Here is a 17,362-nt window from a genome sequence, read left to right on the forward strand (position 1 = left end):
TACAGTACAAGAGATGAGTTTTGATCTAGAGAATAAAAGAAATATTACATAGGATATAGGCTTACTTTGTAAAGATGCCAAAATTTCCTATTTCCTCTTTAACTTTCAAAGGAATTAATGGATTTTTATTACTTGCCAGGAAACTTAAGTTTATTAGCTTTTTCTTTAATTTTAATAAAGTATCTTTGTAATTCTATTTTATACTAAGATTATAACTCATTTACTCATGTTTTTCTAATCAACCGATGATGACACAGGTTAGAAGAGCAGAGAGAATTGCTACAATTACACTTTAGAAACTTTTGGTTTTTTTTTTATGACTTCTTAGGAATATGCTTAAATTTAACGAAATAAGATATTCAGCCTCTATATAATCTTCTAAATACTTTGTGTATTAAGATGATCAGCCTTTCTATATATTGCTTTATATATGTTTGACTCAAAAATATTTTAATCTGCCAATTCTTTCAAATAAGTGTGGTTCCCTTTAGGCATTCTTTTTAAAATACTAATTTCAAATTAACATCATGATTTCCAGGGAAAAGAGTATACCCAGATTAAAGTTTCTAATAACCTGTAAGGGTTTGACTCTTGGCTGTACTGCTGTTATTAATTTGGATAAATTAACCTCTCTGTGCTTTAGTTTTCTCACTTATAAAATGAAGAAAGTAACCCATACAGTTGTGGTTAGGATTAAATAAATTAATATGATAAAGTAAGTAGAATAGTGCCAGGCATGTAGACACTCAGTAATTGGTTGATATTTTTATGATTACGACTATTATTATTGCATACAGGTAAGTTGTTTGTTATATGATACTTGTTTTTCTAAGTAGAGCTGACTCTGAGGATTTGAATCCTACTACTGCCTAATGTTTTCGTTTCTGAGTAGCCTTTCGCAAATCACATGTTAAATATAAACTGATATGAGTAATTTGATAGGTCAAATATAATCATATAACTGTATTTGGAAATAATTGATGGAATCAGAAAAAATAGTAGGACTGTTTTCATAGTGACCTAATTGCAGATAACATTGTAAGATGTTTGAAGGTTTTCACCATTGGTTTGGATCAACACCTATGAGAGAAATATGATACAAGTTACATATGTAATCATAAATATTATAGTGGTCACTTAAAAGGTGAAATTAATTTTAATATCTTTTAAGTCAATAAATAAAAATATTTCAACATGAAAATGATATTTAAAAATTATTGAAATAGTTTACATTTTTCCTATTAACTTTACAAAATCAGGTGTATATTTTATGGTTAGTATACATCTAAATTTGGACTAGTCATATTTCAAGTTCTCAGTAGCCATATGTGGCTGATGGTTACAGTATGGGATAACACAGCTCTAGATATATTTATTGAAAATCCCTGTTTAAGAGATCTTTTCACTAGTATTTTGTTTTAACCACTAGCATTTTAAATGCTTTGTACTAAAAATCCTATAGGTTAAAATATACAAAAGGGAAATTCATTGAAGATAGGTTAATTCCCAACTACGCAAACCAGATGAAATTCAGAAAAGCCCATGCTACCATCTATTTGTTAAAGTGCAAATGTTTAAAATATGCAGTAATTTCCATCAGACCAATTAAATAATTATTGATTATCTGCCATGTGCTTAGCATTAATCTTAGTGATAATATTTTTGTTGAGCAGGAGTAAGATTTTGAAGGTTAGTTATTAGATGTTGTGTATGTGTATGAAAGATAAATTGGTAACAGTTGGGAGATAATTTTAAAAATGCATTTTAAGTTATATCTTATATAATATGCATATATACTACATATATAAGTATATAATGCGATTTTTTCATTGTTGTTTGTTCAGACCAAATTTCTATTTTCTGTATACCTATATTTAGAAGAAAAAGTTTACATACTCTCATAAAATGGAATTGTTGGTTGATTAAAAATAACTAGTTTTCTTCATTTTCCCATAAGATCATGAAATAAAGTCAAACTTTACCATTGAACTTTTGTTAATAGTATCAGAAACCTCACTATGGTTCTGTCTTGCTGAAGGTAGAAATTTCTGCAACTAACTTTATTCTTTTTATCTCAGGCCGTTCATACTCTGTATGTTCTCCAAGAATGCTTAATCAATGTCTGGAGTCCTTGGTACAGAAAGTGCAAAGTGGGGTGGTAATAAACTTTGAAAAAGCAGGACCAGATCCTTCCCCCGTAGAAGGTATTATTATACTTTTCTTATAGACATTCTAAATTTCATCATTGAACTAGAACTGAAAAATTACCATGATTTGGCTTTAAGATGGACAAGGTCAAATTGTTGAGATGACAAAATGGCTATTGGTAAAGAGGGAAAACTAAACAGGAAAGTCAAGGTGAACTGCTAGTGGTTCAGTAGCATCACTTTTTTATATTGATTGTTGATAGCCTGAAATTTTTATAGGAGTCGAAAACCTTATTAACCATTTGCAGATTAGCCACCTTATATTTTGTTTTTAGGAAAAAGTGTGCCACTTTGCTTCTCCCCAGCATATATGCTTCTCCTGTGTCCCATAAGTCACAAGAGTGTTCCACCCTAGGTGTTTATTTCCTTAGCTGCATTTTTGTAAGGATCAAACTGGTCAGAAACAAATAAATGGTTTGTGTGGTTACAAAAATGAGAAACTAGCCTTTGCCATTAAGCTGGACTCTATTAACTCTAGTTTAGCCCCACCTGACTTTATTTTAATATTCTGTTATCATGAACTATTTCTATTAGCTAGAGGGCATAAGGGGTTACACTAGAACCAACGGACAGCTTATATCTGGGACCCTCTATGTAGTATGGCATTGCTTAGAACAAGAATTAGAAAGTCATTAATGACACCTGGCAGAGGTTGTCCACTACAGTGGGTAGCTGGGAGAAGAGAAAAGTCATAAAGATAAAAAAAATGGGTACTCTCGGAGGAGGATTATAGGGAAGGAGCAGAAGATGGTAAGATTATAGACATTATGTCACTGTCTCTGGTTTAAATAAACAAGCTTTTTCTTTAATTGAATTCTTAGACATGGGATGTATTTTTGAGTTATTTTAATATTTGGCTTAGAGTTAGGCACCAAGTAAATGTTTATTGAACTGTTGAAGACAGTTGCTATTTTGCTAGAATAAGTTTAGATTAAAGGTAGGTGCTTTGTATCTGGATTTGCATATTAAATTTTTTTAGTTAAATGGGCTTTAGTTAAAATGATTTGAAAGAAATATTCATTTAGCAGTATTTACCTAGCATTTACTAAGCTAAGAATGATGATGAAGAGATTGGGTGTTTGCCCTTATCATCTGGTAGGGAAAACCTATCATTCATTAAACAAGTATTTACCATAAAGGAGATTTTACATATTCTGACTCGGCAAGCAAAGGATACTGTGGGACCTCCTTTCAAATGTTGAACTCATAGTTGGAATTTGCAGAATTTACTCTCTCATGATTTTAATATAAATGTTAAGTAGTCATGATAGTAGAACCATTCAAGAAAAATGGGAAAACTCAGACATTTTCATTAAGCAACGTAACAGTGGATATAATTTAACTTTTTTGCTTTTTTCCTTATTGACATATGCTTTCTTTGTCTTCATTTCTTTGCTACAGATGGGCAGCCAGATATATCAAGGCCTTTTGGATCACAGCCCTGGCATAGCTGTCACAAACTCATATATGTGAGACCAAATCCTAAAACTGGGGTTCCTATAGGTCATTGGCCCGTTCCAGAATCTTTTTGGCCAGATCAGAATTCTCCAACACTAGTAAGTACCTGAGAGACTGTGACTTTGTAATAGTAACCATTTAACTGCTTTTTTTTTTTTTTTTTTTTTTAAGATTTTTCATTTTGAGAGAGAGAGAGAGAGAACACACGTGGGGGGGGGGGGGCGGGGGCGGGGTGTGGCAGGCAGAGAGAGAAGGAGACTGAGAATCCCAAGCAGGCTCCGTGCTGTCAGCGCAGAACCAGATGTGGGGCTCGAACTCCTGAACTGTGAGATCATGACCTGAGCTGTAGTCAGATGCTTAACTCACTGAGCCACCCAGGTGCCGCTTAACTGCTTTTCATACTAGTTTTAAGAACTGCTATCAAAGGTGTGGCTAATTTATTGGAATTAGACAATGTTCAAAGTGCTATGGTAAGCTGTTACTTGATTTAGTACACTGTATTGTTATGAAGTAGTAGGAAAAAAAGGTGTCTGTTTTCTTTAGAATCTAATACTATGCTTATGTTTTTATGATTGGCATCTGGATGCAAAATCATAGATGGAACAAGAGTTTCTCTTTGATCTCTAAATATAATATGAGGGTTTGTCTCTAGGACACAATTTAGAATTTAAATGAAAGTTTAGAAAATAGTTCCAGTTGTTTGTTTGTAATCTTTTAGGACGTAGTCTTAGAAATTCATGTAGACTTTCATGGTTTTAGGTTATGTTCAGTGTTCTCATTCAGAAGTTTAAGGTAGAAATGACTTTCTAGTCTTGTTTACATGAATTATTTTTAGAAACGGTGGGGCTTCTTGAATGATCATTGTGAATTATCAGTATTCACTATATGGTTCTTATAGTGATAGGATAACCTTATGTAAATTAATATCTATTCGGTGTTGTTAATACACTGTTTTTTCAGATCAACATTTTTTTCTGGTATCTGAAGGTTTATAGGATACTGTGTGGGAGAACATGACAGTAGTTCTTTGCTATTACCCTTAGAAGATAGGAACTGTATTTCAAAGATCATGAAGCAGTTTGAACAATGTTTCATGCAGTTATCCTATATGAATTAAACTGAACCCTTTCTGAAACCTTTATACTTCATTATTTTTATTTTAATTCTAGTTAACATACAGTGTTATATTAGTTTCAGGTGTGCAATATGGTGAGTCGGCACCTCCATACATCACCCTGTGCTCATCACAGTGCTCTGTTTAATCTCCATCACCTATTTCACCCATCCCCTGCCGACCTCCCCTTGTAACCATCAGTAATTGAGAGTGCTTCTTGATTTGTCTCTCTTATTTTTTTCCTTTTGCTTCTGTGTTTTGTTTCTTAAGTTACACATGAGTGAAATCATATGGTATTTTGTCTCCCTCTGATTTATTTTGCTTAGCATAATATTCTCTAATTCCATTCATGTTGTTGCAAATGGCAAGATTTCATTATTTTTATGGCTGAATAATATTCCATTGTATTTATATACCACATCTTCTTTATCCATTCATCTATTGATGGACACTTGGGCTGCTTCCATATTTTGGCTGTTGTTGATAATGATGTTGCACTGGGGTGCATGTCTCCCTTCGAATCCGTATTTTTGTGTCCTTAGGGTAAATACCTAGTAGTGCAATTGCTGGATTGTAGGGTAGTTCTAGTTTTCACTTTCGGAGGAACCTCCGTACTGTTTTCTACAGTGGCTGTACCAGTTTGCATTCCCACCAAGAGTGCACAAGTTGAAACCTTTATACTTTAAACCTATATCAACTCTTCAGGGACTTTTTACTTTTACTCTATACAGGTCTATAAAGTGATATTTCCTTTATTTAGTAGGGATTTAATGAAGTAATACATGAAATTAAGGCTTTATAAATTTTAGTGAAGTATCTTCTTTATTCCTTTCCTTGTTCTGATTGAATCATCATAGTTTTAAAATCTGGCCTTTATAGATAAACTCTTAATTTCTTTTGTCATTTTACTTTCCCTTTGGGTGTCCATTCAACTTTCATAGAACAGATACTGTGTTTGTGTCAAATATTGCCTTGTTGGTTATTCATTCTATTGTGTATATGTGTAGTACTTGTTAAGTCCTAATAGAAGGAAATCCAAAACCAGTGTCACAAGCATAATCTATTAATACTGCTCTAATGGCCTATTGCAAGTTGTTAGAGGATTTTTAAGTGTGGGTAGGATTTCAGTTGGGGAGGAAACAATATGAGAAAAAGTATGGAAGTAAAAAAGAACAAGGTGTATTTAGAGGAATGAGAAATAGCAGAGTATAGGTGGGTCATACCATGTATGTGGGACGTTGAGAACACTATTAAATAAACCAAAGTACTCACGACTTTAAATGCATGGTTAAGGAATTTGAGCTTTTCTCATTGGGGTTCACAGAATAAGTGAAGATATTTTTAACAGAGTGATGCTGTAGGAAATTTAATCTGGTGGTTGTCATATGCAGCAATATTAGGAGATGAGTTGGAAAGAAAGCAGGTTATCTAGAGGGCTATTGCTATGATTCACGTAAGAAATGTTGAGAGTTTGAATTAAGATGATGGAAGAGAGAATCATAAAGAGACAATATTGGAAAGCACTGGCAAGATTTAGTACTGAAGGATATATTAGTGGGGAAATGAAATTTTTATAAATAATAGTATTGAAATAAGATGCAATGATACTGAAATTAAATGTGAGTTTTAGCAACTGGTTCTGAATTTTTATTTTTTGTTTTGTTTAAATAGATTTTTTCATTTTTTTATTTTTATGTTTTGAAATATACCTACCTTTTTTTTAGGTTCATTTATTTATTTTGAGAGAGAGGCAGTGGGGGCAGGAGAGGGCAGAAAGAGAAGGAGAGAGAGGGAGAGAGTCCCAAGCAGGCTCCGCATTGTCAGCACAGAGGCTAATTCGAGGCTCAAACCCACAAACTGTGAGATCATGCATGACATGAGCCGAAACCAAGAGTCTGACTGAGCTACCCAGGTGCCTCTAAGTAGATGTTTTTTAATGTTCATTTATTTATTTTGAGAGAGAGGGAGAGAATCCCAGGCAGACTCTGCACTGTCACTGCAGCCCAGAGTAGGACTGGAACTCACAAACGGTGAGATCACAACCAGAGCCAAAATCAAGGGTCTGTCACTTAACTGACCGAGCCACCCAGCCGCCCCTGGTTCTGAATTGAAATCATGGTTCCACGAGTTATTAGCTGTGAGTTTGGTCTGTTATCTTCTCTAAGCCTCAATTTCCTGTCTGTTAAATGGAGATAATAGCTCCTATCTCATGGGATTGTTTTGGGGATTAAATGAAGTAATAAATGCAAAATTTTCTTTGTCACGTTCTGGAAGACACCCTCTCTCACCAACACACATTGTTGCTCTTGGATCTCAATATTTTAATCCAAAAAGATAAGTGAGTTTCATGGACTGATTCAGTAAGATATGTGTCAGTTACATGCAAGATACAGGAGCACAGTATGAGTAAAACGATGGTGCTTACCTTCTAAAATGATGGCATCTTACCATTCCATAGGAAGGTCAGACTTGTAACTGTAAACACAGTACACTACAGTGCTCTAACTGTGCTAAAGGCATGGAGCAGAGCCGAGAGGAGGTGATGCCTAAATGCCTGGTATGTCCTGGGGGTGTAGGGCAAGAAAGGGTGTCAGGGAGAAAATCTCTGAGACATTTTACTTGCCAGTTCAGACTTCAAGACTTAGTTTGTTTGCCAATATGCAAGGAAGAAAATAATAAAGCTGCCAGGGATGACATGAAAGCAGGAGTGTGAAAAGATGATGATCTACTTGCGTAACTTGCAAGTCTTTTGGCATGGCTGGAGCGTGGGGTGTACACGGTGTGCGGTGGTTGAAGGCAGATGGGGACCGGATCATCAAGGCTCTTTGTATCTGATGTTTAGAGAAAAGAGTCTGGGTCCTATTTTTAGGTGATTAGCTTGCTACTTTTACCAAATAATTGCAGATAGGGAAATGACATGATCATATTTATATTTTGTGGCTATGGGATTGATTGGAGGGAGCTAATTAGGGCCATTAAAAATAAGTAGTTGTACTAGTCTAGTCTGAGAAATGATGATGGCATAAATTAGAATACTAAGAAATAAAAGATAAATTTCTAGAGAGTGAGAATTTAGTACTGACAGAGGGCAGTAACTAAATACTGAGCACCTGCCAAGTTGATGTGTTCTGCCTGGTGGTTTAGAATTTGCGGGATTTTATCTAGGCCTTTGTGATAGTTAAATATGGAGGATAAAGAGATGTTAAGGATAACCAACCCCTAGGTTTTTAGAACAGGTTTTGTAGCTTAGGGGAGAAGTAACGAATTGCATAATAATGTATTTCAGGGACTTCTGTCTAGTAGGCAGTTGGAACATAAGAGAGGTGAGAGAGATCCGGTCCCAATACGGTGGATTGGGAGCCACCAGGGTGTAGGTAGTAATGGAGTAATAAGAGTCTTTCATACTGTGAAATTTCAGGTTATTTCTTCAGAGCTTACATTTCCTTCAATTGGTGAGATTTTCAGGAAGGAGACTATTTGGCGGGCAGGGATTCTAACATGTCTTTGTTTTTCCTTTAAGGTATTTTGGTTTTTTGTACTTTTAGATCAGGTTCTCCAAAGTAGTGTGTATATACCACAGAGGTAACCAAATGGTCTACTGGAATAGGGAAGGAAAACATTAGAACTTCTTTTTATGTATGTTTTTCTCCGAATTTTAATATTATTTTGGTATATATCTTATTACATACTTATACGTTAATTTACAGATAATTTATAAGTAAATGTGTATATGTCCTAATATATATTCAGCAATTTTTACTGACCACAAGGTCTATTATCAGTTTGGAAGCTACCACTCCATACAAGAAATTAAATTGCTACAGTTGAGAACTTAGTAAGGTTTCTGTACTTCAGTTGTTTCCTAGATGTGACAATTAGGAGTACTCACTTATTCCAAAATTTTGCACTTCTGACAAATTTGATTTTACCACCTAAAAAGATTTTTATCCTATATATAAATGGTTTGTCTTTTTCTTGTATTACATAAAATTTAAGCATTACATTTTAAAGTATTTTCTTTCAGCTTTAATAGTGTAGTCAGTAGTAAATTAAACTAACCAGCAAAATTGAGGACTTGAGTAAATTTTGATAGTGAGGGATATGGAAAATGAGTTTGTTCTGGTATTTTGTGTAAATAGTAATAATAAGACTTCCCTCTCTAGCCACCTCGTACATCTCATCCTGTAGTGAAGTTTTCCTGTACAGACTGTGAACCGATGGTTATTGACAAATTGCCTTTTGACAAATATGAGTTGGAACCTTCGCCACTGACTCAGTTTATCCTGGAAAGGAAATCTCCTCAAACATGTTGGCAGGTGAGCTGAGCAACTACAGTGACCTAAAAATTGAAGTTGGATGTTTTTTTCTTTTTAAGTTAAAGTTAAGTTGAATCAATGGTTTCAATAACATTCTGTAAAGGTTATTAAATGTGAAGTTTCAACCACTCCCTTTTAACAGGTATATGTGAGCAATAGTGCAAAATACAGCGAGCTCGGTCATCCCTTTGGTTACTTGAAAGCCAGTACAGCACTGAACTGTGTCAACTTATTTGTGATGCCTTACAATTACCCCGTCCTCTTGCCCCTTCTAGGTAAGTCACTCGTGTCCCATTCTCAGTGGCTCAGCATACATACTGATTTTCCTAAAAACAAAGATTGGGAACATGTCTTTGTAAGTTCTCATGTTTTGTGGAAATTAACGGAACTGTTGTTAATACTCTGAAATATCGAACCTATCTAAGGTTGTTTTATAGCAACCTGTGTATGTTTGTGGTAAATTAAAAGTCAGTGTCAAAACACCTTTGATTCTACAAACTATTGAAGATACTGTGTTTTAAATTTTTAAGTATTCCAAGTTTTCTACAAGTTAGCTTTCTTACATAGTGAGAATTGGTAATAGAGGCTTTGTATTTGGTAAATAAGGATTTTTGTAGAAGCATATATTTATAGATCTGAATGTATTTTCTTTCTAAGAATTTATCTATAATTTTCATTTGGCACATGCTTGTCTATTTTTTTTAGAGAGAGAGAGTGTGCATGTGAGTGGGGGAGAGTGACAGAGGGGGACAGAGAGAAAGGAAGAGAATCTTAAGTAGGCTCCATACTCAGCACAGAACCTGACGTGGGACTTGATCCCAGGACCTTGGGATCATGACCTGAGCCAAAATTAAGAGTCGGACGCTCAACCGACTGAGCCATCCAGGCACATATTTTTTAAATGAATGAATGTGTTCCAATGATATAATAAAAGCCTAAAGTTAGTTTCTGGGGACCCTCTGGCTATAATTTTTGAGCAGCACTGTTGGAGAAGACTTCTATGCATGGAACCACTTCAGATTTAAATATTATCATCAAAAAAAAATTTATAGTCAAAATATTAGTAGGTATATTTTATTGAAAACATTGTGTATACTTTGTTTCTGTCCTCAAATCTGTTTTATGTTGAGGTCTAGATAGTGTACAGATTTTCTTGTGTCTTATCTGAGTCTACCTTTATTTCATGAAATATTAGATCATGATTAGCATCTTTTTGTTTTTAAAATGGTATTACTGCTCAATGGCAGAACCAAAATTTTGCCACTATTAATTTTGTTAAAAATTGATGTCTGATATGTTACTCTCTTACAAATAAGAAAGCAGTGTTTAAAAATGAAACGTGCTTGACTTGATTTTCGTGTCTGAAAAAAATGATGATAGTTTGTTCACATTCATTTATAGATGACTTGTTTAAAGTACATAAAGCAAAACCAACATTGAAGTGGAGACAGTCATTTGAAAGTTATTTGAAGACAATGCCTCCCTACTATCTTGGGGTAAGAATGTGATTGTTAAAAATAGAACTTGTTACAAAATTTTACATTATGTTTATAGTTTACTTGTATTTACTGCTGTTATAGGATATATAAAATATATAAATGTCATGAAAATTGAGTGTACAAATGACCGATAAAGATGTAATGGGAAAGAAAGGTTTCAGTGATTTGTGGAATAAAGATGATGGCAATGATAATGACGATGAGAACATGTATATAATGCTTACCTTAGGCCTGATATTATGCTAAGTATTTTACCTCATTTAGTTTATATGGTAATCTTTCAAGGTAGAGATCATCATTCCTATTTCATAGATGAGGAAACTAAGGTATTAAAAGATTAAGTAATTTGTCCAAGGCTACTTGTGTGGGAGACTGGAATTTACTCCCAGGCAGCCTGGCTTTTAGAATAGCTCCAATTGTTGTACTGCCTTGTTAAAAACTGCAGAATAGTTTTGTTGCATTATTCCCTAAATCTCTAAAAACATGTTTTTAGGTAGATAAGTATATATTCTTATAGACTCCTATTTTTAGAACCACGAGATTATGATTACAGTTGACCCTTGAACAACACAGGTTTGAAGAGGATAGGTCCACTTATATGTGGATTATTTTCAATAAATATAATGGAAAAATTTTTTTAGATATGTGGCAATTTGAAAAACTCTCAGATGAATCGTATAGCCTGAAAATATATAAAAAAAAAAAAATCAAGATAAACCTCAGAGTTACTGTAAGAATACAGTCTTTAATACATATTGCACAGAAAATTTGTGTGAATTGATTATGTTATTAGTAAGGCTTCTGGTCAATAGCAGGCTATTAGTTAACTTTTTGGGGAGTCAAAGTTATCTGCGGATTTTTTATTGTGCGGGGGTTGGCACTCCTAACCCTGATGTTGCTCAGTGGCCACCTGTACTTAACAACCTAGTATATCACAGTAGATAAGACCATAATGTATATATTATTAAATATATTATTTACTTTTTGAAAAAGTAACGTCTTACTAAAAAGACCAATGCTAAAAGCACTTTTAAACATTACTTTCACTTTTAAAAATGGAGGAATAGTATAGCATTTGACTATAATCCTTCTAAATGGTCTCTACTAAGAGCATTAGTGTCTTGAGCTTTGAAAATCATATTTTAGAGTTGTAAGAGATAAGTTGTGTGTCTAGCACATAGTGCCTGCCATGTAAGAGAGTAAAAAGAAAGACGCACTGAATATGAACTGTTAGGTCTGTTGACGTACTTTCGTTTTCCTAGCAACCTGGGGAATTCAGGCAAAGCTACATGGATTTGAGATGTCAGAGCTGGATTTGATTCCAGTTTGACACCAGTGCATATACACTTTCTGGTGTCAGTGAATGGCTGTCATCCTTTTTTGACTGTATCCCGCTCAAATATACTGGTGATTCTTTTCGTTGCACAAGTGGTTTCGACTGGGCTCTCCTTACAATTGAAAAGTATTACACTATACATAGCAAATATTAAACTGGCTTTTCCTTCTTATTTTTCCCTCTGAGCTTGTTTTGATTTTTCAGTTCAGCTAATAGTAACAGTAGTAATGATTAGCACTTACTGAATGCCTCCTGTGTACCAGATGCTTTTATATGTGCTTTACGTGTATAGTTCATTTAATCCCATGGCAACCCTATGAAGTAGATACTATTATTGTTATACAAAAGAAAAACTTCAGACACAGAGAGGTGATATATAACTTGGTCCAGGGTCACAAAGCTAGTGAATGGTTGAGCCACAACCCACTCAGTTACCCAAAGTAGAAATCTTCCATTTTTCTTGACTTCTTTTCACTTAGTACTTAATTTCTATCAAATTTACCTCTGTGATCTGTATCTTCCCCATTTCTTCCAAACTTAGTATCTCCGATGATACTAAGGAGTCCAGGACTTTACCCTTTCTTGCCCGTGTGTTGGTAAAATATAGCCTCTAGTCCTTTTTAAGGCAAACATTTCACTGAAATACAAATATGATCATGTTACTCTCTTATTGAAGAAAAGAAGAAAGTCTTTCTTGGAAAATCTTCAAAACTGACAATACATGTAGCCATAAGTTTTTGACAAGTTTAGGATTGAGTGATATTTTCTTTTTTCCTATAGCCTTTGAAGAAAGCTGTTAGAATGATGGGAGCACCTAACCTAATAGCAGACAGTATGGAATATGGACTTAGTTACAGTGTCATTTCATACCTCAAAAAATTGAGTCAACAGGTAATGTTAAGAAATAGAACCATTAAGTATTTTGAATGGTTTTCAATGCAAATGTTAGTTCTCCTGGTTCTGATGGAATTACGTTATATGAATACATTACATGTTTTAAAACCACATATATATTAACATAATTCAGTCTCAAGTACGTGGTATGCTGTTTTGGAATGTTAATTTCAAATAATAATTCCTAGTTTATGAAAGTGGCCTCATTAGTGTCCTAGAAATTCTGTGAACATTCATTATGTTTTCTTTTGAGAAATGTATGTTAGAAAGTTGCTTTTCTTAAAAATCAGTTTCTTTTGCTTTATGTTTTAAAACCTGTAGTTTTTTTCTTTCAAAATGGGACTTTCTTTTGAAATATTTGTTGAAAACGCTGATTTTGTCATTTGGGGCATATCACAGTAATAGATTCTTTGGTAGTCAAGCAGTATGCAGTTAGACTGCCAAGATACTACTACTGTATAGAATACATTATTTTTCCAGTACTTTTGCCATCGCTACTTTAACTGCTAATCGAGACGTAGGTTGGAAAGAGTCAAAATATTACTACTTGTTGTCAGTGAAAAACTACATCACTTTTCGTTATACCTGTGAAGATTTAATTATGTGCTAATAATAGTGTCTTTAAGTAAATATTGATGAGATTTTTTTCCCTAATTTTATATCACCTCTGATTTAGAAATACATATTTTCATTTAGGATGCACTTAAACATTTCATGATTTAAGTGTAGTGGCTATTAGTAAATAAAATAAAATTGAAATTGTTTTTGTTTGCCCTGCTCCAGAAGGTTATTATAGTGATTTAAAACTGTAAGACATTATTATTGAAGCTATATTTAGTTTACCAAGAACTTGACATAAACTGTGCTACTTGAAGTTTTAACTTCTTACATACTTTTAAAATATAAATATGTATTTAATTTATAGAAGACCAAAACTATTAGTGTTTAATTTATTAATTTAGATTATGTCGAGACCAACTCTTATTTATTTTTACTTTAGGCCAAAATAGAATCTGATCGAGTCATCGGATCTGTAGGCAAAAAAGTAGTACAGGAAACTGGAATTAAAGTCCGGAGCCGATCACATGGTTTATCAATGGCTTATAGGAAAGATTTTCAACAGTTGCTCCAGGGAATTTCAGAGGATGTTCCTCACAGACTGCTAGACCTTAATATGAAAGAATACACTGGGTTCCAGGTTGCTTTGCTCAATAAGGTAATAGTTCTATGAATTTAATACTGCTCTGGATATATTCTGTTGTATTGTTGAATAAATCAAATTTTGTATTAGCTGATATTTAGTTTGTCCAAACTTTAGGAATACTTCTATACCTTTGTAGACTAATGATCATTAATACTATCATTGAATGAGTGAATTTTAGAATTAAAAAATTATACATGCCAAATTGATGAATAGATCAGTAAGCCAACCCATTCACTTATTTGTTAAATTCTTTAAATTTTTTTTTTTTTTTTAATTTTAGAGAGAGAGAACAGGGGAGAGAGGCAGAGAGAGAAAGACAGAGAGACAGAGAGACACATCTTAAGTAGGCTTCATACTCAGCACAGAGTTGGATGCAGGGCTCAATCCCACCACCTTAGAATCGTGACCTGAGTTGAAATTAAGAGCTGGATGCTCAACTGACTGAGCCACCCAGGTGTCCCCATTTATTTTATAGATGAGAAAACAGATGGGGCATCTAGCTGGCTCAGACGGTAGAGCATTTGACTCTTGTCTTGGTCATGAGTTTGAGCCCCATGTTGGATGTAAAGATTACTTAAAAAAAAGAAGGAAAGAATACAGAGGCTTAAAGATTGCCTAAAGTTACATAGCTAGTGGGAGAGTTCACTGTAGTTTGGTACTTAAACTGATGACCTTGGGTGCATAGCATGATTTTAAAATACTTTATGAATATTCATTATTATAAACATCCTCCTCCCAGGGATGCCTGGGTGGCTCAGTAGTCAGTGAAGTGCCCAACTCTTGATCTCCGCTCAGGTCTTGATCTCAAGGTCATGAGTTGAAGCCCCACACTGGGCTCCATGCTGGGCGTGGGGCCTACTTTAAAAAAAAATTCTTCATCTCAGTAGCCTTTTTTTGTAGAAACAGACATGCCAATCTAAAATGTATATGGAGGGGCGCCTGGGTGGCGCAGTCGGTTAAGTGTCCGACTTCAGCCAGGTCACGATCTCGCGGTCCGTGAGTTCGAGCCCCGCGTCGGGCTCTGGGCTGATGGCTCAGAGCCTGGAGCCTGTTTCCAATTCTGTGTCTCCCTCTCTCTCTGCCCCTCCCCCGTTCATGCTCTGTCTCTCTGTGTCCCAAAAATAAATGTTGAAAAAAAAGAAAAAAAAAATTAAAAAAAAATAAAATGTATATGGAAAGTTAAAGGTCCTAGAATAGGTAAAAAAATTTGGAAAAAAATAATAAAGTTAGAAGACTTACACTATCTATTTTGAAGCTTACTGTAAAGTTGTAATGATCATCAACATGTTCTGTTGTTGACATAAGGATAAACATATAGAGTAGCAGGACAGAAGAGAGTCTAGAAGTAGGCCCTCACATGTATAGTCCGTTAATTTCTAACAGAGGTGCCAGAATAACTCAGTGGGTGAGAAGACAATCTCTTCAGACATAGTGCTGGGCTCATGGGGAATTTAAGAAGCAAAACAGATGAACATAGGGGAAGGCAAGGCAAATAAGATAAAAACAGAGAGGGCAAACCACAAGAGACTCTTAAATACAGAGAATAAACTGAGGGTTGCTGGAGGGGAGGTGGGTAGGTAGACGCACTAAATGAGTGATGGGCATTAAGGAGCACACTTGTTGAGACGAGCACTTGGTGTTACATGTAAGTGATGAATCACTGAATTCTCGTCAAACCAATACTACACTATATGTTAACTTACATGAGTCTGAATAAAATAAAGTAAAAACAAAATGAACAAAAAAAAGAAATAGTGCTGGATCAATTGGATACCCATATTCAAAATAATAAACTTGACCCTTACATTACCAGTGCTCATGGTCTTAAATGTAAAAACTAAAACTATAAACTTCTGGAAGAAAACAGGAGAAAGTCTTCATGACATTGGGTTCAGGGGTCATTGATGATTTCTAAAATATAACACAAAAGGTACATACATAAAAAACTTGATAAATTGAACTTCATTAAAATTTAAACTTTTACACTTGAGATATCACCTCACACCAGTCAGAGTGGCTGAAATGAACAAATCAGGAGACTAGATGCTGGAGAGAATGTGGAGAAACAGGAACCTTCTTGCACTGTTGGTAGGAATGCAAACTGGTGCAGCTACTCTGGAAAACAGTGTGGAGGTTCCTCAAAAAATTAAAAATAGATCTACCCTATGATCCAGCAATAGCACTGCTAGGAATTTGCCCAAGGGATACAGGAGTGCTGATGCATAGGGGCACTTGTACCCCAGTGTTTATAGCAGCACTTGCAACAATAGCCAAATTATGGAAAGAGCCTAAGTGTCCATCAACTGATGAGTGGATAAAGAAACTGTGGTTTATATATACAATGGAATACTACTTGGCAGTGAGAAAGAATGAAATACGGCCCTATGTAGCAACGTGGATGGAACTGGAGAGTGTGATGCTAAGTGAAATAAGTCATACAGAGAAAGACAGATACCATATGTTTTCACTCTTATGTGGATCCTGAGAAACTTAACAGGATACCATGGGGGAGGAGAAGGGAAAAAAAAAAATTAGGGAGGAAGGAAGGCAAACCATAAGAGACTCTTAAAAACTGAGAATAAACTGAGGGTTGATGGGGGTGGAAGGGAGGGGAAAGTGGGTGATGGGCATTGAGGAGGTCACCTTTTGGGATGAGCACTGGGTGTTGTATGGAAATCAATTTGACAATAAATTTCATATTAAAAAAAATCAGCCATAGACCATATGTAAATGAATGGGTGTGACTGGGTTCCAATAAAACTTTATTTACAAAAAATAATAAAAAAATCAAAAAACAATTTAAACTTTTGTCTATAAAAGAAACTTGGTAAAATGAACAGGCAAACTACAGCCTGGGAGAAAAGTATGTACAGAATAAAGAATATGTATCAAAATAACATGAAGAACTCCTACAACTCAATATAAAAAGACAAATATCTAATCAAAAATTGGCAAAATATCTGAGCAGATACTCCACCAAATAAGATGTACAGATTGAACATGATGTAAAAAGATGCTGTACCTTAATGGTCATTAGGGAAATGCAAAATAAAACTACCATGAGATCCCACTTCCCATCCACTACACTGGCTGTACTTGTTATATAATTAGCAGTTCTTCTTGTAGGTATCTACATGAGAGCAATGAAGATGTAGGTCCATATAAAGGCTTTATATGCAAATGTTCATAGTAGCATTATTCATAATAGCCAAAAACTGTAAAGAAAACTGTTCATCAAATGGAAAGTGGATAAAGATATGCTATATCCATAGAATGGAATACTAGTCTGGAGTAAAAAAGAACAGACTAGTGATACATGAACATGTGACTGAAT

At 34.7% G+C, this 17,362-nt stretch overlaps 1 protein-coding gene across 1 annotated transcript in view; it reads left to right on the forward strand.

Moving 5' to 3' along the window:
* INTS6 (integrator complex subunit 6) overlaps positions 1 to 17,362 on the forward strand; it is an 88,480-nt gene that overhangs the window by 60,703 nt on the left and 10,415 nt on the right. The window contains exons 6-12 of the mRNA XM_040448340.1: positions 2,079 to 2,204; positions 3,609 to 3,763; positions 8,943 to 9,095; positions 9,238 to 9,370; positions 10,497 to 10,591; positions 12,711 to 12,821; positions 13,825 to 14,040. Coding sequence (XP_040304274.1) covers positions 2,079 to 2,204; positions 3,609 to 3,763; positions 8,943 to 9,095; positions 9,238 to 9,370; positions 10,497 to 10,591; positions 12,711 to 12,821; positions 13,825 to 14,040 — 989 coding nt within the window. The remainder of the gene's footprint in view (positions 1 to 2,078; positions 2,205 to 3,608; positions 3,764 to 8,942; positions 9,096 to 9,237; positions 9,371 to 10,496; positions 10,592 to 12,710; positions 12,822 to 13,824; positions 14,041 to 17,362) is intronic.

This window comes from Herpailurus yagouaroundi, unplaced genomic scaffold, assembly GCF_014898765.1.
Source record: "Herpailurus yagouaroundi ecotype Mexico unplaced genomic scaffold, PumYag 197, whole genome shotgun sequence".
Lineage (NCBI taxonomy): Eukaryota > Metazoa > Chordata > Mammalia > Carnivora > Felidae > Herpailurus > Herpailurus yagouaroundi.